We start from the raw sequence: 23,777 nt of genomic DNA on the forward strand, positions 1-23,777 counted from the left end.
CCCCTGTTGTGGGTCCGTGTTCCAACACTTTCACAACAATTAGACTCAATTGGCTTTGCTCAAAATGTAAATGAGTCCACCCACCACTTTAATCATATCTTAGATCTTGTTCTGACTTATGGTATGGAAATTAAAGACTTAACAGTATTCCCTGAAAACTCCCTTCTGTCTGATCATTTCTTAACATTTACATTTACTCTGATGGACTACCCAGCGGTGGGGAATAAGTTTCATTACAGTAGAAGTCTTTCAGAAAGTGCTGTAACTAGGTTTAAGGATATGATTCCTTCTTTATGTTCTCTAATGCCATATACCAACACAGTGCAGAGTAGCTACCTAAACTCTGTAAGTGAGATAGAGTATCTCGTCAATAGTTTTACATCCTCATTGAAGACAACTTTGGATGCTGTAGCTCCTCTGAAAAAGAGAGCTTTAAATCAGAAGTGCCTGACTCCGTGGTATAACTCACAACCTCGCAGCTTAAAGCAGATAACCCGTAAATTGGAGAGGAAATGGCGTCTCACTAATTTAGAAGATCTTCACTTAGCCTGGAAAAAGAGTCTGTTGCTCTATAAAAAAGCCCTCCATAAAGCTAGGACATCTTACTACTCATCACTAATTGAAGAAAATAAGAACCCCAGGTTTCTTTTCAGCACTGTAGCCAGGCTGACAAAGAGTCAGAGCGCTATTGAGCCGAGTATTCCTTTAACTTTAACTAGTAATGACTTCATGACTTTCTTTGCTAATAAAATTTTAACTATTAGAGAAAAAATTACTCATAACCATCCCAAAGGCGTATCGTTATCTTTGGCTGCTTTCAGTGATGCCGGTATTTGGTTAGACTCTTCCTCTCCGATTGTTCTGTCTGAGTTATTTTCATTAGTTACTTCATCCAAACCATCAACATGTCTATTAGACCCCATTCCTACCAGGCTGCTCAAGGAAGCCCTACCATTATTTAATGCTTCGATCTTAAATATGATCAATCTATCTTTATTAGTTGGCTATGTACCACAGGCTTTTAAGGTGGCAGTAATTAAACCATTACTTAAAAAGCCATCACTTGACCAAGCTATCTTAGTTAATTATAGGCCAATCTCCAACCTTCCTTTTCTCTCAAAAATTCTTGAAAGGGTAGTTGTAAAACAGCTAACTGATCATCTGCAGAGGAATGGTCTATTTGAAGAGTTTCAGTCAGGTTTTAGAATTCATCATAGAACAGAAACAGCATTAGTGAAGGTTACAAATGATCTTATGGCCTCAGACAGTGGACTCATCTCTGTGCTTGTTCTGTTAGACCTCAGTGCTGCTTTTGATACTGTTGACCATAAAATTTTATTACAGAGATTAGAGCATGCCATAGGTATTAAAGGCACTGCGCTGCGGTGGTTTGAATCATATTTATCTAATAGATTACAATTTGTTCATGTAAATGGGGAATCTTCTTCACAGACTAAGGTTAATTATGGAGTTCCACAAGGTTCTGTGCTAGGACCAATTTTATTCACTTTATACATGCTTCCCTTAGGCAGTATTATTAGACGGCATTGCTTAAATTTTCATTGTTACGCAGATGATACCCAGCTTTATCTATCCATGAAGCCAGATGACACACACCAATTAGCTAAACTGCAGGATTGTCTTACAGACATAAAGACATGGATGACCTCTAATTTCCTGCTTTTAAACTCAGATAAAACTGAAGTTATTGTACTTGGCCCCACAAATCTTAGAAACATGGTGTCTAACCAGATCCTTACTCTGGATGGCATTACCCTGACCTCTAGTAATACTGTGAGAAATCTTGGAGTCATTTCTGATCAGGATATGTCATTCAAAGCGCATATTAAACAAATATGTAGGACTGCTTTTTTGCATTTACGCAATATCTCTAAAATTAGAAAGGTCTTGTCTCAGAGTGATGCTGAAAAAGTAATTCATGCATTTATTTCCTCTAGGCTGGACTATTGTAATTCATTATTATCAGGTTGTCCTAAAAGTTCCCTGAAAAGCCTTCAGTTAATTCAAAATGCTGCAGCTAGAGTACTGACGGGGACTAGAAGGAGAGAGCATATCTCACCCATATTGGCCTCTCTTCACTGGCTTCCTGTTAATTCTAGAATATAATTTAAAATTCTTCTTCTTACTTATAAGGTTTTGAATAATCAGGTCCCATCTTATCTTAGGGACCTCATAGTACCATATCACCCCAATAGAGCGCTTCGCTCTCAGACTGCAGGCTTACTTGTAGTTCCTAGGGTTTGTAAGAGTAGAATGGGAGGCAGAGCCTTCAGCTTTCAGGCTCCTCTCCTGTGGAACCAGCTCCCAATTCAGATCAGGGAGACAGACACCCTCTCTACTTTTAAGATTAGGCTTAAAACTTTCCTTTTTGCTAAAGCTTATAGTTAGGACTGGATCAGGTGACCCTGAACCATCCCTTAGTTATGCTGCTATAGACTTAGACTGCTGGGGGGTTCCCATGATGCACTGAGTGTTTCTCTTTTTGCTCTGTGTGCACCACTCTGCATTTAATCATTAGTGATTGATCTCTGCTCCCCTCTACAGCATGTCTTTTTCCTGGTTCTCTCCCTCAGCCCCAACCAGTCCCAGCAGAAGACTGCCCCTCCCTGAGCCTGGTTCTGCTGGAGGTTTCTTCCTGTTAAAAGGGAGTTTTTCCTTCCCACTGTCGCCAAGTGTTTGCTCACAGGGGGTCGTTTATAATATAAAACGCCTTGGGGCAACTGTTTGTTGTGATTTGGCGGTATATAAATAAAATTGATTGATTGAAGTTCTCTCAAATAAACAACATTGCTTGCATAGATATACTGTTTGAGTTTTTCAGACTAGCTGTTCTTTTGGCACAAAGTCATTCCCACTGTAACCAAGGATCCATCCGATCAATGCCTTACATCAGTGGTCAGCATCCAGGTTTCACAACCATATATTAAGTCAGGATGCATCAGGATTCTAAAGATTTGGACTTTTGTTCTCCTGCACTATCACTAAACAATATCACCAAATGAATATCTCTGCAAGTTCAACTCATCCACCTCACACAGAAGCCATTCCAATTCCAATAGCCAAGTTCAGGAATTAATTGAAAGCTTGGATCTTGATACAGGACAATCACAAAGTCAGACTTTCTGGTTCCTTACTCAGTTTCTCAAGTGCGACCACCAAGACAACCACCGATTCTGCAGCGATCACTACTGTCAGAATTTTTCAATTTAAATTTATTTTCCTTTATATAGCGCCAAATCACAACAGAGTTGCCTCAAGGCGCTTCACACAGGTAAGGTCTAACCTTACCAACCCAGAGAGCAACAGTGGTAAGGAAAAACTCCCTCTGAGGAAGAAACCTCAAGCAGACCAGACTCAAAGGGGTGACCCTCTGCTTGGGCTATGCTACAAACAAATTACAGAGACAATTTACAGAACAATTCACGGATGAATATACAAGAATTGCTGTTGGTGCACAGGACAGGAGGATCGCCAACACCAACACAACTCTTATCTCTGGATGGAGCCGCACCTTAAACAGAGAAAAAACAGAATCAGGCATCAGAAAGACAAAAAAATACTGTATAATTTGCCAGAATTAATCAACAAGAAAAACAGAAGAAATATTAAGGTGATCGCCCTAAGCTTCACTAAAAGACCCAGAATTTAGGTAAAGTTGAGGCTGCGGCCTGCTTCAATTACTAATAACGTAAATTAAAAGAGTAAAAAGCGTAAAAAAAAACAGTATGCTAGCCATATGAAAGGGAAAAAAAGTGCGTCTTAAGTCTGGACTTGAAAGAACAGGAGCAGAACTCAGTTTCTGCTCCTGCTCCACACAGCATTTGCCGTACCTGTGTGTGGGGGAATCATGATTTCAGCCAGAGGATTTTTTTGGTCAGCATCAGCATGATCATATGTGTTTTTCATGCGCAGGTATCTTTGCAGAATCAATGGATACTCTGATTGCAGCGCTTGGGAAGCTGAGTGAGGAACGTGAGTGTCTTGTTTTGTCCTGGATCAAGGCTAAGATCCAGGCTTTCAATGACTTACTGGACTCTACATCAGAAGTGTATGTGGTGAAAGAGCTGAACTTAGAGACATTCACTCATCTCAGCAGTGACATGCATGTCTCTGAGTTCTCTGCCTTTGAGACAGAGATGCCTGAGAAGATCTTGCAAACCCTGTTATTGGGCAGGTGTGTTTGGTGATGCCAACATCTTTGCAGAAGAACAAAGGTCTGAGTTTTAGGGTTGGCTGTGAGACTTGGATGCTGACCAATAACTTAAGGTGACAACTGGATGTCTTCGGTACTTGCTGTCTTTGGGTATCACTGGAATGAGTTTGCATCAAATGAGTGGTTACTTAGGGAGACTAAGATGAGTATCACTTGCATTGTGAGGGAGCATCACCTTCAACATTGTCCATGTGGCACATTTCTCTGTGCATGATCCAGCATGCATGAGCCTCAGTTTTGAGGACCCCAGTGGCTGAAGAAGGCCAAGGACATATTGCTGGGTGCGGCACATAGGTGTCTGCTTTCGAGAGGTGGGGATGGACCTTTTGTCCAACTAGGTTGTATCCATCCAGAACCTGAGGCAGTTCAGTGGTGTGGTGGATCCTGTAATGTGTGAGACCAGCACATGCTCCCATACATCCTCAGTCACAGGGTCATATATCCTCAGACAACAAGATGAAGAAGCTGCATGGTGACCGTGGATCAGAAAATACTTCAAACTAGTTGGACAAAGTTTCAGATTGTGTGCAAAACACTTCAAACTGTTCAGGCCAAAACAGTCAACTTACGTTCATCTTACGCTTAGTGATTGTGTTGAACAAACACATAGGCTTTCACAGTGGAGCCTGTCCATCACGACGACACACACACACACACCCGCACCTCTGCTCTGTCCCTCCCTCCCTGGGTCAGTGATTTTTTGGCCTGATGATGTCACCTCGTCCTTGGCGATCCTCATGTGGTCTTGGACCTGAGAGAAGATGGTGGGTTGAATGAAGAGGCTTTTCTCCCCCACAGCTGCTCCTCCAAACTCCAGCCGGGCTCCGTCCTTTCTGCCGCTCTCTATCAGCTCCAGCACTCTGTCAAACTGCTGCTGGTTGATCTGAAACCAACAAAGAGACAAAAAACAAATAAATAAATAAAAATAAATCCATTTGTGGAAACAGCTGGACTGCAGAGAAGCTTTTTTTTTCCTTCTTCATCCAGGTGGTCCATGAGCAACCCTAGTGGTCCGTGACTATATTGATAAAATATTTCATTTTAAATGAATATTCTAACTGAACAGTGTTTCTCTAACTATTTAAAAATGACTTCAAATTCTAACAGTGGCATATATGTGTTATTTTAATTACTATTTCAATTCATGCATAATTTACTGTTTTTGGTTATTTGGAAGGCCACTGGTCCACAAGTTTGTTTTTTATTTGTTAAGTGATCCTATGTTAAAAAAAAAAAACTTTTGGCAAACTTTGAGAAACACTACTTTCGGAACTCATTTTTAGAAACAGAAATCACTTTTATTAAGGATATTTGGCTTTTTTGTTGTTTTTAATATGGTCTTGGTTTGCAATTTTTCTGCAGGAATCAGATATTTTGCTTTGACTGACTTTTTTGTCACATCTTCAACATGCCGATGACGTCACATCTGAAAACTTGTACCACCAAGTGCTTAATGTGGTGCCATCCCATATAACCCCCATAAACTCGGGGTCAAACGCGTTTGGGATTGCATCGTGTGATTACCCTCTAAGTCCACAGGTGGTGCACTACAAAGGTTTTGCAATCTAATACAGATGAAAAGAGACCATAAGATGATGTATAATGAACTGTTTAATGTTTAATTCTTTGGTCATATGTATCAGATTATCCTGCTCACATGAGATCAGGTGAGGAATCATTCATTATTCTGTCACATTCTAATAAATCATGGCTGTGGCTTTTCTTAAACATAAATATTAATTCTATGCTTTGAGTTGATTAACTTGGTGATCCAGACACAGACAGTGACTCTGATGGCAATGGTTTGGTTTACGTGCAGCACATCAGGTTTTACAGGATGTTGTGGTCTGAGGAATCGGTCCGGCTCTGTGGTGCCTCCCCTCCCCTCTGTGTTTCTGTTGTCTGCACCTGTGGCATCACTTAGCACTGTCCTACTTAAGCCATGGCTGAACAGGAGGACGCCGCCAGATCATTCCCTCTATGGAAGTGGTGACCTGGCCTCACATTTGTCTTTTCTCCGTGTTTGGATTATTCTCTGTTTTGCTCGTCCTTGTGGTTTTTTCCTCTCTTGCCGTCTGCAGCCGCCACTGGCTCACCTGGCTTCCTGCACCTGTGGCCCGTCCTCCAGCGTGCTTGCCTCCTGGTCTCCACATCATCAGCACTATTTCAATAGGGCAGCGCAGTCTCGTTTGAATCCTGTGTGATTTGACCACTTATGGGGACCTCCGCTCCCATTACGCAACATAAGCACAGCATCACCTCACACAGGAAAATGGTGTATTGTTTTCGGCTGCAATCACTGAAGCAGTCGTGAAAAGTGCAGGTTTTTTCGGTTTCCAGTGGAAAAGGGAAGACGAGGTGAATGTGAGAGGTCATGTCAGTAAGTGTTAGCCTACACAGCTAACCAGAGTAGCTACGTTCTCTCACCTGCACAACCGCCTCGACACGTTTGAGCTCCAGGTCATAAACAAACCGCAACACGTCCACTTTCCCACCACGTCGCCACTTTGTCTTTGCATTTTCACTTTGTTTGCGTGTAATTTGCACCAAAAAAAAAAAAAGAGAAAGTGTGATGTGTTTCTGTTCCCAGAAGTATAAGGAATTACATCAAATGTGTCATATTTTACTGCTTTAGCTCCCACACTCAAATGCGAGTGCGTTGTTTCCTTTCTGTCCTTTAAGCCTGCCTCATTGCATTTGAGTCTGTTTTCAGTTCCCAGTGCATCTCCAACACATTTACAAGTAATAGCTTCCTTTCTGAGTCATGGTCTTGATAAGATTCTTAATGGCCTCAAACTCTCCAAGACGCAACAATTCTCAGAGTATCATAAAATAATGTATTATTGATGCAAAAAAAGAAAAAAGTTTAAGATAAAATTATGATGCATTTACAAAAGCATCACATATCTCTTTCTTTTGCAATTTCTTTATTGCATTCATCATTTACACACGTTGACAAAATTGTTGGTCCCACTATATTTTATGTACACATTTTAGTATATGATCAGAAATAAATGCAAACAAAGCAATTTTGTTTAATCAAAAATATTTTTTAAATGTCCAAAGTTATTTGACAACAATAAGAAAATGCTTTCATGAAGTGAAACAAAAAATATTGACATAAAATGTAGGCTGGAAACTGTTACTGGCAACCTTTGATGAATTTACAGTAAACCATCACTTTTACAGCCAGTTCTTACTCAGAGGATGGATACATGACAAGTTTTGGGCTTTATTTACATCAATTATGAAGAAATGCAACCAGTATGGTACTGTGTAGTGAATCTGTCTGGAGGAAGCAGTTCTCAAAAACTGTCTGTGCAAGGAGACCAGCAAGGAAAAATGTCAAGACACCCAGAAAACCCAGAAGCATTTAACAGCCATTTGTAGCTGTGCCTGTAGAAATTGTGCACGGTGCAAGTTTTGAATTTTGCTTCATGGTGGAGTGGCACAGAGAAGGATTTTCTTAAAAAGAAGATATGAAATTTCAGCTACAATTTGCCAGAAGGTACGTGAGAGATGCAAGACTAGATTCAGTTTGTTTTGTTGTATGAAAATCCTTCTCTGTCCACTTCACTATCAGGCTGTGAGTGCTGGTGCAACACAAATTTCTCCAGTCACAGGCACAGATGCCTTTCACTCCTGCAGATTTGTCTGCGTGTCTTGGTGGCTTCCCTCAGTAGTCTCCTTGTATAATCACTTAGTATTTGAGAACTGTCTGCTCCGGACAGATTTACTGTACAATACTATACCGTTTGTATTTCTTCATAACTGATGTAAATAAAGTCCAAGACATATTTAATGACTTGGAAATGTTCACGTATCCATCCTCTGACTTGTCTCAAGAAAACTGGCTATAAAAGTAATGATTTAATCCTTATATTTACAATAAATTGCCCCCATCCTAACTTTTTAAAATGTGTTTCAGCCCTTAAATGCAGGAATGGATGAACAAATGAAATTAAGTTAACTAGAAAAAAAAAAACAAACGTTATGAGTTTTATGTGACTACTTTATGTTTTATGTGTGTGTGTGTGTCAGTCTCTCCAGGTAGTTATGGTTTGTGTTTTAAGTCCAGTATGTTTGTGATACAATCTGTCCCGTCTCTGTGCGTCCTGTTTATGTGTGTGTTTGTTATCCCCTGCCTGTCTCAGTCTTCTGTTTCTGCCCTTGTGTTCTGTGTCTTTTTGTTGTGTGTCTTACATGATGATGTAAGCCCTGGTTATTCTGAGTTCTGGATTTTGGGTTTTGTTGAGTTATTTCTGATTTGTGTTTTGATGACCTCCTGTTTTTGTTTAGTTTTCATATTAGTTTTTACGCTGTTGCATTTTGTTCACTTCCAAATTTCACGTTAGTTTTTAAAATTATGATTTCTCCTTTTCTGTGGTTGTGTTTGGTTATTGTGATGATTTATTTTCCATTCACCCTTTGATGTCCATTATATTATTTATCACCGACAGTTGTCTGGTGAGTTTTGTCACCTTGTGTTCTGTTAGTTTGCATGCGTGTTTGTTTCCTGCATTTCGTGCACATTTTGATTAGTCGTTTTGCATTTAAGCCCTCTTCCTTTTCTTGCTTATTGTCAGTTCCTTCGTGTGGTTCCCTGTGAGTTGGCTCCTCTGTAACTGTGTTCCTCTGTCTTTAGCACCTGCTTCTTCATTTGTTTTTTTGTTGCTGTGGTCCTTCCTGTTAGTTTTTCTTGTTGATGGTTCTCTGTATTTTTGCTGTTCACGTCTCATTCCACATTGTGTGCTGTTTTGAAAACACAGAGGGTTTTTGTGGTTATAATAAATCTTCTTGTTTTGCACCTATCATCTGCTCATTTTCTGCCTGTATCATTGGGTTCAATTTGATGCTGCTAAAACTTAACACTTTGGCTTGTATTACAAACATACTTTAAAAAACTGCACTGAGCTACAAAAATGATCAGTGGGCTTAACTGCTAACCATTTTCATAATGGAATAATAATTTTGAGTTAAATTTTTATTAATTGCCAAAGTTTCTAATTTCAGCTTCTTAAATGTGAATATTTTCTGGTTTCTTCACTCCTCCATGAATATCTGTGGGCAAGACAAGACATTTGAGGACTTCATGTTGTGCTTGAGAAATACTGATCGATGTTTTTCTGTTGCAGTTCAAGTTCACATGTGACAGCAGGCACAAATATGACAGAATTTTTTAAAAATCAAAGCCAATTTTGCTCCAAGGCTGCACCCAGATGAGCAAAAACTAAAAATCTGCAGAAATATAGACAGTGTCAGTATTTAAGACCCCATCACACATAGCAAGAATGAGCAGGAATCAAGCAGAATCAGATGGAATGGGATAAAACCCCAACCTTTGAGGCACAGTCGGGAGGGACAGACAGTCGAACAGCCGTGTATGACTGCCGGATGATCATGTAGAATGTGGGCGGATCCTGCATGACTGCAGCCCAAACATTGTTGGACAACAGTATGTAGAGATGCCTGCTGTCAGACTGCACCAGAATCATTAAAAAAAAAAGTGCTCAGACTGCCAGACGGATGTGCCCAAGTGCTGTCACTCACTTATTCACCCACTCACTCACTGATTCGCTCATCCACTCAACTTCTCACGCGCATTCACCTCTGAGCAGGACATTGCGCTGCCAGGATGGACATGTGTGTCCTGCACATGACGGACTGTCAGCACTGTGCTCACAGACACACCACGACGAGGGCAATGTGTTGCACACGCAGAGTGCATGGAGGGGCTGCGCACTGTGGTGTCCAGTCAGATCATCGGTGCATCGCCGGATGTCGCCTGCAGTGGTGGGCACAGGTAACCAAAAAAATTTACTTTGATAACAGATAATCAGATAACTGAAAAGTTATCTTCGATAAAGATAAAACAATAAGCCACCCAAAAATGTATCGGAAGTTACAGATAACCGATAGATAAATTCCAGTATTGTCTCTGGTACATTTACTAATAAAACAAATTTAAGTTTTAATGCCACAATAGCTTCTAGTAATATTAAAAGTAACAGCCGGGGAGAGAGGGACTTAACCACAGGCTGCAGCACCTGGCCGGTGTCCGACCTGCGCTGACATGCACCTGGGCCTGTACCGGAGGTGAGTTTACATGCTTATTTATGGTGTCATGGGCTGGCAGAATAGTTCCACCATCATTTCTCTGACAGAAATAGATGGTGAACATGTCATAATGTGTATATTACAGGGTGACATCCCGTTCAGCTGCTTTGCGGGCACTGCGCCTCTAATGTGCACAATGATGCACTGACTCGCAGTGAAAGACAGTGCTTTTGGTTTGATTGTGCAGTGTCCATGTCCACTTCACATGATGGATGCGTGCCACATGCATGTTGCATATCAACATTTCCTTTACGCTCCCTGAACAGGATCCAGTGGACATGCATGTACATGGCACAAGATTTGTTGGCAGGATTTGATGTGCCCGATCCATTTCAGGGTTCGCCTGACCACAATCAAATGTTCCGAATGCTGTTATGATGCCATACTAATATGTAGATTGCAGTGGGATTGTGCTCAGACTGTACATTGACTGCTGTTTGATGGGTGTCCCACCTGGACTGCACCACGACTGTTTTACACGTTCAAAACATTCAGGGTAGCTGCGCGAATGGGCCTGCCAGTTTGACTGTTCTGAGATTGCTGTGTGATGTTTTCAGACTACACCTTGACACTTTTTGGATGTGGGTCAGTTTGTCATTCACATGCCATTCTGCCCCATTTGTGCTTATGTGTGACAAGAGTCTAAGCGGAGATCAAAGTAGATATCACTGAGAAACAAAGGGAAAGCAGTTGACAGACCAGCAAAATGTAACACGACGGCAGGGTTTAGATCAACAGGAAAGAAATGAAAACCTTGAAGAAGAGCTGAGGAGGAGGAGCACAGGGAGACAGGAAATTAACCAGTGCAGAGAAAGTCATGCAAAACATGAAGAAAAGCTGAGAAGGAGCACAGTAAGACAGGAAACTAAACCAGGAACAACAAAGTGGTGCCAAACACCAAGAGGAGCTAAGGAGGACCACAGGGAAACAGGAAACTAAACCAGGACAGAAAAAGTGCCGCAAAACATGAAGCGCTGAGGAGGAGTACAGGGAGACAGGAAACTAAACTAGGGCCAAGAAAGTGGTGCAAAACATTAAGCATTGAGGACAGGGAGACATGCAGGAGCTAAACCAGGACAGAAAAAGTGCCGCAAAACATGAAGAAGAGCTGAGGAGGAGCACAGGGAAACTAAACCAAGGCAGAGAAAATAGCACAAAACACAAAAAAGCTGAGAAGCACAGGAAACTAGTCAGAGACATGATATAAGCATAAAACTTAGCAATAACATTCTTCCTGTTAGTTATTTGAGACTTTTCATTCACCTTTTCACAATAAAAAAAAAAAAAAAATAATTCACTTGCTCATTTCCACTGTCACTTCTGAGACAATGTTCTTGGCCACAGCTGTGTTAATTGGTAATTAGGTGGTTCTGTTTTTCTTCCAGCCATTTCTTTTGCTAATTTATCCATTTAACTGTGAAGGAATGCGAGTGCATATCGCCAGAGTTCAAGGTTATGAGTTCCTGCACTGGCATTGTAAGCTTAAGACCTTTTCCAAGAGGTTTCTTCTTTATTAATTTTCATATTCGGATGAACAGATCTAAAGTTTGAGTGTAGCATTAAAACTAGGGGTTGATTGATATGAAATTTTAAGGGCCAACACAGATTATCAGTAAGATGCTGATATTTGCCTGCAGTAAAAACTATCAAAAAGTGTCAAAATGTATAACACACTTAAGAAATTTTTCCTGAAAATGTTTTGTAATATATGTTTAAAGGTCTGGGGTCCAAGGTACAGTAGTGTTCAGAATAATAGTGCTATGTGACTAAAAAGATTAATAAAGGTTTTGAGTATATTTCTTATTGTTACATGGGAAACAGTGTACCAGTAGATTCAGTAGATTCTCACAAATCCAACAAGACCAAGCATTCATGATATGCACACTTAAGGCTATGAAATTGGGCTATTAGTAAAAAAAAAAAGTAGATAAGGGGGTGTTCACAATAATAGTAGTGTGGCATTCAGTCAGTGAATTTTGTGGAACAAACAGGTGTGAATCAGGTGTCCCCTATGTAAGAATGAAGCCAGCACCTGTTGAATATACTTTGCTCTTTGAAAGCCTGAGGAAAATGGGACGCTCAAGACATTGTTCAGAAGAACAGTGTCTTGATTAAAAAGTTGATTGGAGAGGGGAAAACTTATATGCAGGTTCAAAAAATTATAGGCTGTTCATCTACAATGATCTCCAATGCTTTAAAATGGGGAAAAAAAAAAGAGATGCGTGGAAGAAAATGGAAAACAACCATCAAAATGGATAGAAGAATAACCAGAATGACAAAGCCTCACCCAATGATCAGCTCCAGGATGATCAAAGACAGTCTGGAGTTACCTGTAAGTGCTGTGACAGTTAGAAGACGCCTGTGTGAAGCTAATTTATTTGCAAGAATCCCCCGCAAAGTCCATCTGTTAAATAAAAGACATGTGCAGAAGAGGTTACAATTTGCCAAAGAACACATCAACTGGCCTAAAGAGAAATGGAGGAATATTTTGTGGACTGATGAGTAAAGTTGTTCTTTTTGGGTCCAAGGGCCGCAGACAGTTTGTTAGATGACCCCCAAACTCTGAATTCAAGCCACAGTTCACAGTGAAGACAGTGAAGCATGGTGGTGCAAGCATCATGATATGGGCATGTTTCTCCTACTATGGTGTTGGGCCTATATATCGCATACCAGGTATCATGGATCAGTTTGGCTATGTCAAAATACTTGAAGAGGTCATGTCGCCTTATGCTGAAGAGGACATGCCCTTGAAATGGGTGTTTCAAGACGACAATGATCCCAAGCACACTAGTAAACGAGCAAAATCTTGGTTCCAAACCAACAAAATTAATGCCTCACAGATGTGAAGAAATCATGAAAAACTGGTTATACAACTAAATACTAGTTTAGTGATTCACAGGATTGCTAAAAAAAAGCAGTTTGAACATAATAGTTTTGAGTTTGTAGTGTCAACAGCAGCTGCTACTATTATTGTGAACACCCCCTTTTCTACTTTTTTTTACTAATAGCCCAATTTCATAGTCTTAAGCGTGTGCATATTTTGAATGCTTGGTCTTGTTGGATTTGTGAGAATCTGCTGAATCTACTGGTACCTAGTTTTCCTTTTAATAAGAAATATGCTCAAAACCTGGATTAATCTTTTTAGTCACATAGCACTACTATTATTCTGAACACTACTGTATAATTGGCTGTTTCTGACCACAAGGAATTTAGAAAAGTCACTTATGAACTCATATTTTGGGGGCCAGTAGATGACAGCACAGAGCACCAGGGCCAAGCAACCAACCTCGAAAACACTCAGCTCTAAACTGGAAAAGGATGCAGGACATTGTTTTCAGTTAAAAGTTCCTTTAAAAACAGTCACTGTTCCTCCACCTTGGCCCAGTGCCTGCGGAAAATTAAAATAAGAACAATCGGCCAATAAGAGTTCCACAAGAGGGCTGCACTCACCAGTGTTCATCCACATCTCCGTTACACAAAGGAAGCCCAGATCATGGGAGCTGAATAAATCCCTTAAGATAAAGATTTGTTTGCCAGCGATCTGGCATTAATCAAGCCAATTCTGGTCAGAGGGAACTCGGGGCCTAGCAAACCTCTGAGCGCAGAGCAGTGTGCTCAGGTTGTGGAGATTTATTCCATGCTGACAGAGCCGCGGGGAGAGGGGGCTGCACAGCTGGAATAGGCCTACATCATCCAAGCCAGTGACAGGTACCAGACAGCTGTCAGTGGGATTAAGGAAGCACCGTGAGGGGATACAATGATCCTTCTGCAGTACGGAGTCATACGAGGAACATGTCAGGCAGATCCTTAACTTTACCATCTGGCCACTACATTTACTGCGGCGACGATGACGCTTTCACCGGGAAGGTAGCGTTGAGGTCTGGAGAAGGTAAATCGGAATCTCTGACTGTTAGGGTTTGATTGCAGAGTTCAACTGCAACCCAAAAATGCAGGCAGCGTGGACACAAAGGATTTTATCAACCACTGTGATTTATTGTGACATAGTTCCAAAAAAGGTGCAAAGGTGTTTAACAGTCCCAAAATATCCCATACATACAGTGCAGCAAAAAAACAGAGGCTGCAAAGTGAAAGATCAAAAAGCAGGGCCAGAATTGCCAAAAACTGAGGAAACCACAAGAAACAGTACTTACACACAAGAATATACAAGAACCTGGACGAGGAGTTTACACTGGAGAACTACACAATGGACCAGCAATGACTGACAAACAAGAAGTGGTTAAATAACCAAACTGATGAAGGAACAGGTGTGTTGAATCAGGGGAAGGAGGAGGAACAAGTGCACAGGAGGAGTTGACTGAACAAAATGGAGAATGATGTGTGGTGGGGTCAAAGGTCATGTGACAACTAATAAAAGGTGATCTGCAGGTGAGTAGAACATAATACAGAAAAGCAAAGGTGCACATAAGGTGACTACAGAAAACAGTGTGAAAATAAAAAAAACAAGCAATTAACAGAAATCACACTGAAAAGCAAACAACAACCAGAATGAAGTACATAACCAAAACTAGAGGGGCACTCAACCCAGTGAGGGAGTGTAACAGAAAACTAAAACAGAACATGAGAATAGCACACAAATCCATTGCAAGTAGACACTCAAAGGGCACTAACGGGCAAATCCTAACACTGACAGGAGCGGGGATAAAGTTTTCTGTCCATTATAATTAGAAGCACTTAAGTCTCTGACATTTTGCTGTAAACCCAAGGGGGACTGGTGGTCATATACCAGCAGAGACCCAATATGAGAGATGTTAAGGCTTAAAAACACTAAAAAACATTGAAAACACAGACAAAGGTAGGTGCAACAGATGGTGTGCTGCACACGCTGGTGCTTTTCTTACCACAATGGTAAGAAAAGAATAACCTCCCCAACTTTGCTTAACAACAAGAACACTGAACATTTTTGTGAGATCATGCTTGAGGGCATCACCAGTCAAGCACTGACCTCTTGGGAGACTTTTGTATTGGTATGCCTCCCACCAAGACCCACATACCCTATGATCACCCAACATGTGGCACAATGGGTTGAGGACAATTAGCATCCACACTGGACCTTTAGTGATTTGGTGCCACCACAGCCCAGCAGAAGCAGCAGCTTTATTTCCAGACTCCACACATGGTTTTCCTGCAGCTGTAGGAATTTTGCCATTTCAGCTTCTTGAAGAAGAGAAGTCTCATGATTATTTTGCAGCATCGTCATTGGAAGGTCCAGTTCTTTGCTCCAATTTCTTGATGGTTGTGGAGGACAATGAGAGATACTCACTGAAGAAAGAAACCTCCATAGCTGCCATGCCACGTTTGAGCATGCCTGTAAATAAAAAAAACAAACAAAAACAAATCAGTGAACAATGTTGTTGACATTCCATAATATAAAAAGCTAAATGAATAAATTAATTAAAAAAATTATAAAGCATAAATGATTGTCAAAAAATTTAGTACAATGACAGATAAAATCTGTAGGCCAAGCAGAGGAAAAAAATATGGAATCACTCAATTCTGAGGAAATAATTATGGAATCACCCTGTAAATTTTCATCCCCAAAACTAACACCTGCATCATATCAGATCTGCTCGTTAGTCTGCATCTAAAAAGGAGTGAACACACCTTGGAGAGCTGTTGCACCAAGTGGACTGACATGAATCATGGCTCCAACACGAGAGATGTCAATTGAAACAAAGGAGAGGATTATCAAACTCTTAAAAGAGAGTAAATCATCACGCAATGTTGCAAAAGATGTTGGTTGTTCACAGTCAGCTGTGTCTAAACTCTGGACCAAATACAAATAACATGGGAAGGTTGTTAAAGGCAAACATACTGGTAGACCAAGGAAGACAAAGCGTCAAGACAGAAAACTTAAAGCAATATGTCTCAAAAATCGAAAAATGTACAACAAAACAAATGAGGAACGAATGGGAGGAAACTGGAGTCAACATCTGTGACAAAACTGTAAGAAACTGCCTAAAGGAAATGGATTTACATACAGAAAAGCTAAACGAAAGGCATCATTAACACCTAAACAGAAAAAAACAAGGTTACAATGGGCTAAGGAAAAGCAATTGTGGACTGTGGATGACTGGATGAAAGTCATATTCAGTGATGAATCTCGAATCTGCATTGGGCAAGGTGATGATGCTGGAACTTTTGTTTGGTGCCTTTCCAATGAGATTTATAAAGATGACTGCCTGAAGAGAACATGTAAATTTCCACAGTCATTGATGATATGGGGCTGCATGTCAGGTAAAGGCACTGGGGAGATGGCTGTCATTACATCATCAATAAATGCACAAGTTTATGTTGATATTTTGGACAATTGAAAGGATGTTTGGGGATGATTAAATCATTTTTCAAGATGATAATGCATCTTGCCATAGAGCAAAAACTGCAAAAACATTCCTTGCAAAAAGACACATAGGGTCAATGTCATGGCACAGGGTCAATGTCAATGAGCAGATCTGATTTGATGCAGGTGTTAATTTGGGGGATGAAAATTTACAGGGTGATTCCATAATTTTTTCCTCAGAATTGAGTGATTCCATATTTTTTTCCTCTGCTTGGTCTAAAAAAGTAACCGTTACTGACTGCCACAATCTTTTTTTTTCGTGATTTCTTATAGTGTTTCTTAAAGCCAGAAAGTTGCCATTTGAAATGACTTTAGATTTATGTCATGTCTGTGATCTGCTTTTTTTCTACAAAATTAAACAACTGAATGAACATCCTCTGAGGCCGGTGATTCCATAATTTTTGCCAGGGGTTGTATAAAAATATTAAGAGCAAGAATTTTAGCTGAGGAAGCTTCTGTGATTTGAAGCGAAACGTCCTCATGTCAAGCAACCCAGTCCAGTCGAAGATTCAAGCTTCTCTACTATGGAAACCACCTGGACAACTGAGAGCCTACACAGAAACTCAACTGAGGATGTAATCTAGTGCTGGAAGGAACACTTTGAGGAACTCCTGCATCAGACCGGAGCGCCTTCTATAGTAGGGGCAGAGCTGGAAGCTGATGGAGGATTTTCATCAATTTCCCTGGTGGAAGTCACTGAGGTAGTCAAACAACTCCGCAGTGGCAAGGCCCTGGGGGTTGATGAGATCCGTCCAGAAATGCTGAAGGCTCTGGGTGTGGAGGGATTGTCTTGGATGAGACGTCTCTTCGACATTGCGTTGAGGTCTGGTACAGTGCCGAAGGAGTGGCAAACTGGGGTGGTGGTCCCCATATTTAAAAAGGGGGACCAGAGAGCTTCCCTGGTAAAGTCTACCCGAGGGTGCTGGAAAGGAGGGTTCAGCCGATAGTCGAACCTCAGACTGAAGAGGAACAATGCAGGTTCCTTCCTGGTCGTGGAATGACCGACCAGCTCTTTACTCTCACAACGAGGATGGTGGAGGGTGCCTTGGAGTATGCCCACCCAGTCTACATTGTTATGTTGTGATCTGATTATGGGGGTTTTATTAGTATGTTATGTTGTCTGTCCCTTGAGCATCTGCTTTCCTGTTGCAGGACTAAGCTCTTGGTTTATGGCTGATCTGTTTCCTCTCCCAGATTCTCTTTCTCTGCATGTCTGTCCAAATCACTTCATGTGTCTGTAGTTCTGTTTGGTTTGGGCATGTCCTTTTTGTCTGCAGTAGGTGTGTCTGTTCTTTATACTCTGTCTGTTTTGTAGTCACCTGTCTTCTGGTGTAGTCTTGTCTTTATCTGGAGTTTATACGTGTATGTTTAGATTTGGTGTTGTGCGTCTGTTCTGTTGTCTGTCACGTCATCTACCTCACTGCCGGGTCGCGTTAATCTTAAGTCTGCTCATGTCTTTTTCTGTATGGGACACACCCCCTCAGTGTGCCTCAGTTTATGTTGCTGTTTGATTATTAATTGTTCTTTGTTAGTTTTGCAGTCCAGGTTTTGGGTTAGGTGTTTTGATTTATTTACATGCTTTCTGATGTGGAGTCATATTTATTGTAGTCAACATTTCAGGTTGACTTCTAGGCTTGAATTTACTCTATTTATTATATGCATTATGATTCTTTCTCAGTGTTTTGATTTTGTTTTTGGTTTTGTTTGCATTCATCTCATATAATTTAAGTGGGTTCTGTCTTGGTTTTAGGTTATGTTTTGTCTTTCAGAGATGCCTTGGTTCTGTTGCCCCCTTTTGTTTAGTTTTGGTTATCACATGGATTTTCTGATTACTGGAACTTACTTCTTGGGTTTGTCTGTCTTTGCATATTGGGATTCTACTCTGCCTAGTCCGGGCTCCAAACGCTAACAGGATGGGCCTCCCAAAGAAGAATCCCGCAGGCAAACTCCCTGATCTTGTTTCTTTTAAGACATTTGGTGAACAGTTCAGACTCTGCTTTAATTCTTTTCACTGCTGTTCCACTCCCAGAAAGAGGAAGGATTTTTTGAATAAGGCATGGGATGTGGTGGATGCCCACCCATGGGCTTTTGATTTTTTCCCTGAGTTGTTTTCTTTGGAAGGGTTGTTGGAAGAGGACAACACCCCAGAATGGGCACGTGACCCCGTGGAGTATTTTAGGTCACATAGTTTTGACCTTCCAACCCCAGATATAGCCAAAGTCAGTAACCATGCCTCCCAAGACTTTCAGTTTTGTTCTAACCGTGACATGTCTGCACTTCAGCCAGTCACTCACTCAGTACAGAACCCTGACGTTGGTGATCTGCACCTGCCTGTATCATCAGAGCAGGACTCCCTCTCTTTGCAAACCCTGATCACTGTCGTAGAGAGTTTTTTGTCCTCTGCTCAGTCACAGGCACAGACTAATACTGCCCTGCATTCCCTAAATTCCACCATATGAAACATTATCACCAAACTCCAGTCTCCTTCTGTTTGGACAGATCCAGTTTTAGGCAGGTGCTTCTCTCCGGACTCACGCAGGCAGTCAGTGGTGTGTCAGCTGTTTTGCACTCTGCACCTGACTCTTTTTCTAGCTCTCATGTCCCTGGGATCCCTGCTCCCCCTATTAAGCCATCTGACCAGCCGAACATCCTCTGTCACCTGTTTTGCTGGACACCAACAGTAGTGGGGGCGGAGCTCGGTGAAAGAGAAACAAGCGCCGGTCCAAGCCCGACAGAAGAACCCCAGTAGCTGGTGGTGAAGGCAGCTGGACCTACTTCGAGGCTACCACCGGAGCCAGAAGCAGCACTGTGCTTCCCAGCGGGGCCAGCCATAGATGCTGGGAAGGGGGAGTTGGGATGTGTTAACCCATATGCTTTGTCTGACAGGTCGGTGGGCAGATACTGCCAAGCTCCCGAGGATCCCGAAGGGCCAATTGGTCCAGCTCTGGCGGTAACCACGGAGGGTTCCCTAGTTCAGCCTCCTGTTAATGCCACTGAGGAGCTGACTCTGAATGAGGACAGGCCTGAGAAGAAACCTGAGGGTATGCTGGTGGTGGTGGGTTGCCCAGCTTCAGCCGAGGTCACCAAGGGGTCACGAGTTCCGGCCCCTGATGGCACTGCAGAGGAGCTGGCATGCTCTGCTATTGGGGACTTTCCCGGGGGTCAGCCGTTCCTCCCCACTGATGACATCAATGGGGAACCCTCTGACCCCACAGCTAATGATGTCTCTGTGGAGCCGCCTGCCCCCGCGACTGAGGGCGTCTCTGTGGAGCCGCCTGCCCCCGCGACTAAGGGCGTCTCTGTGGAGCCGCCTGCCCCCGTGACCGAGGGCGTCTCTGTGGAGCCGCCTGCCCCCGCGACCGAAGACGTCGGTGGGGCGGGACTGGATGTCCCTGTTCCTCACACGGTGGAGAACACCGGGGGGCCGCACAGGCTCATTTCTTACCCCACCATATCCTTCAGCCAGCCAACAAGCAGGTCTCCTTTCATGGTGCACCGTTCCTGTCGGTCAAGGAATCGACTTTCTGTCTCTCCAGCAAACTCCTGCCGGCAGTGGAGCCGGACCTCCATCTCTCCAATGGCTTCCAGTCAGCCATCCACCCGAACAGCTTTCTCTGTCGGGTCCTTCAGTCACTTGGGGCCGTCTCCCGACCTGGGCATCAGCTGTGTACCTGGCCAGCTGTCAGAACCCACCTTTAGTGGTGGCCAGACGTTTCAGCCTTTTAGTCATCATATGTTGGAATTGTTTCTTTCAAGACAGTTTCAGTGGTTTAGCAGTGTTTCCTTCCTTCGCCTCCCTCCTGGTATTTCTTTTTCGGTGTGTAGGCTTTTTTGTGGTCTTGTGGTTTGGTGTCCCTTTTCTGGTTTCTTGTCCGTTGTTTGTTTCTTGTCCTGTCTCTTTTTTGGGGGGGTGGGGTTTCTTTTGAGCTGTCGGGAGCCAGCTCTTGGGGGGTGGGGGGGGGGGGGGGGGGGGGGGGGCATAACGGCTATGTTGTGATCTGATTATGGGGGTTTTATTAGTTTGTTGTGTTGTCTGTCCCTTGAGCATCTGCTTTCCTGTTGCAGGACTAAGCTCTTGGTTTATGGCTGATCTGTTTCCTCTCCCAGCTTCTCTTTGTCTGCATGTCTGTCCAAATCACTTCATGTGTCTGTAGTTCTGTTTGGTTTGGGCATGTCCTTTTTGTCTGCAGTAGGTGTGTCTGTTCTTTACACTCTGTTTTGTCACCTGTCTTCTGGTGTAGTCTTGTCTTTATCTGGAGTTTATACGTGTATGTTTAGATTTGGTGTTGTGCGTCTGTTCTGTTGTCTGTCACGTCATCCACCTCGCTGCCGGGTCACGTTAATCTTAAGTCTGCTCATGTCTTTTTCTGTATGGGACACACCCCCTCAATGTGCCTCAGTTTATGTTGCTGTTTGATTATTAATTGTTCTTTGTTAGTTTTGCAGTCCAGGTTTTGGGTTAGGTGTTTTGATTTATTTATATGCTTTCTGATGTGGAGTCATATTTATTGTAGTCAGCATTTCAGGTTCATTTCTAGGCTTGGGTTTACTCTTTTTATTATATGCATTATGTTTCTTTCTCAGTGTTTTAATTTTCTCATGAATGTTTTTGGTTTTGCTTGCATTCATCTCATATTATTTAAGTGGGTTCTGTCTTGGTCTTAGGTTGTTTTGTCTTTCAGAGATGCCTTGGTTCTGCTGCCCCCTTTTGTTTAGTTTTGGTTATCACATGGATTTTCTGATTACTCCAGCTGCAGCTCTTCCCAGGTGCTACTCATTTAGCCAGTTTATTTAAACCTCAGTTTGTTCTTCCCTGGAGGCCCATTGTTTGTTCGTCTTTGTGCATGAGAGGTGGTATGTATTATGCTGGTTTTTGTTGTGGATTTTTTTCTAGTATTTTCTTGTCAAGTTTTGTGTGCTGTTGATTCCTTTGGACTTTAGTATTTTGGTAATTTGTTTTCACTGTTGTAGCCCCTGGGGTTTTTCCCCTCACTCTGTGCTCAGAGTTGAATTGTGTTTTTGGTTAAACTTTTCCCACCTCTATTGCATTTTGGATTCCACACCCTTGTGGAGGTAAGATTATATTTTTGTTATATCCTTCCCCTCACCTGTTTTTGTGTATACTGGACACTGTTTAATTATTAAATCTTAGCTGTTTTTGGAACTTACTTCTTAGGTTTGTCTGTCCTTGCATATTGGAATTCTACTCTGCCTAGTCTGGGCTCCAAATGCTAATGTGTTTTGTGGACTTGGAGAAGGCGCATGATCAGGTACCCTGGGAGATACTGTGAGAGGTGCTGCGGGAGTATGGAGTGAGGGGGTCCCTTCTCAGGGCCATCCAATCTCTGTACTTGCAAAGCGAGAGCTGTGTTCGAGTGCTCGGCAGTAAGTCGGACTCGTTTCTGGTGGAGGTCGGCCTCCACCAGACCAATCCTGTTTGATATTCATGGACAGGATATCGAGGCGTAGTCAAGGGGAGGAGGGTTTCCAGTTTGGTGGGCTCAGTGTCTCATCACTGCTTTTTGCAGATGATGTTGTCCTGTTGGCTTCATTGGCCCGTGACCTCCAACACTTACTGGATCAGTTCGCAGCCGAGTGTGAAGCAGCTGGGATGAGGATCAGCACCTCTAAATCTGAGGTCATGGTTCTCAGCAGGAAACTGATGGATTGAGGGTAGGGAATACAGCCTTGCCCCAAGTGAAGGGGTTCAAGTACCTCTGGGTCTTGTTCATGAGTGAGGGGATGATGGAGCGTGAAATTGGCCGGAGAATCGCGCAGCAGGGGCAGTATTGCATTCGCGCTACTGTTGTGATGAAAAGGGAGCTGACCCAAAAGGCGAAGCTCTCGATCTACTGGTCAATCTTCATTCCTACTCTCACCTATGGTCATGAGTGTTGGGTCATGGCTGAAATGGGCTTCCTCAGGAGGTTGGAGGTTGGTCTTCCTTAGAGATAAGGTGAGAAGTTCGGTCATCCGTGGGGAGCTCAGAGTAGAGTCGCTGCTCCTTCACGTTGAAAGGAGCCAGCTGAGGTGGTTCGGGCATCTGGTAAGGATGCATCCTGGGCGCCTACCAAGGGAGGTGTTCCAGGCACGTCCATCTGGGAGGAGACCCCGGTGAAGACCCAGGACTAGGTGGACAGATAATATCTCCACACTGGCCTGGGAACGCCTCAGGATCCCCCAGACAGTGGTGGTCAATGTGGCATGGGAAAGGGAAGTCTGGAGTCTCCTGCTGGAGCTGTTGCCCCCGCGACCCAAACCCGGAAAAGCGACTGAAGATGAGATGATGAGCAAATGTTGTGCAAACCAAGGAATATTTGTAGATCACTCTCTGTGCATTTGCAGGTATTAATGTGACAAATTTAATTCCATACAAAGCTTTGAGTTAGCGGAAGTTAGCATGCACACTAACATTTGCAAAATGTCTTTTAAATGACCCCAGAGACGTTATCGGGTTACAAAAACGTTTTCAGTGTCAGACGTATTTATTTCTCGCTAGATTTTACATGATATATGAGGATATATTTGCATATAAACGAAACAGAGTTTTGCAGCTAGCTACTACTGTGTACCTGTTTATGGTCCAAACAGTGTTTTCAGTTTTAGAAGTGTTTATTTCTTGCACGTTTTTACATAATATATGAGAAAGATATATATAAACACACAAAACGAAGTGATTTTGAAGAGACCAGCCACTGACATCACAGTGCAGCACTACTCTGGCTGTCACGCCTGCCACTCAAAAACAAAACTGAACAGACTTGAGACTTTTTAACCTCTTACAATACCTATTTAAACTAGGTCAAGGTTAGCCATCTTTGAACTTGTCCAAGGTCTGTGTCCCAAGAATGTTCCCTGTGAATTTGAAGACTCTGGCAGTAAAAGGGCTGGACTTGTGCTTTTGTAATACCTGATGGCCATATTTGATTGTCTTAGGTAAAAATATATATATGGCTATATGCAAATGACAAAAAGAAAGAAAGAAACCAAAAAATGGGTCAGTAAAAGCAGAAAAAAGCTTTTCAGATGTCTACTCACCAGCTGTTGTTGAAAATAAGGATTGGCTCC

General features: G+C 42.4%; 1 protein-coding gene across 1 annotated transcript in view; it reads right to left on the bottom strand.

Annotated features, from left to right (window-relative positions):
* Nucleotides 1-23,777, bottom strand: part of aldh1a3 (aldehyde dehydrogenase 1 family, member A3) — a 196,393-nt gene that overhangs the window by 23,399 nt on the left and 149,217 nt on the right. The window contains exon 10 of the mRNA XM_034184024.1: nucleotides 4,953-5,117. Coding sequence (XP_034039915.1) covers nucleotides 4,953-5,117 — 165 coding nt within the window. The remainder of the gene's footprint in view (nucleotides 1-4,952; nucleotides 5,118-23,777) is intronic.

This window comes from Thalassophryne amazonica, chromosome 2 (assembly GCF_902500255.1).
Source record: "Thalassophryne amazonica chromosome 2, fThaAma1.1, whole genome shotgun sequence".
NCBI classification, from domain to species: domain Eukaryota; kingdom Metazoa; phylum Chordata; class Actinopteri; order Batrachoidiformes; family Batrachoididae; genus Thalassophryne; species Thalassophryne amazonica.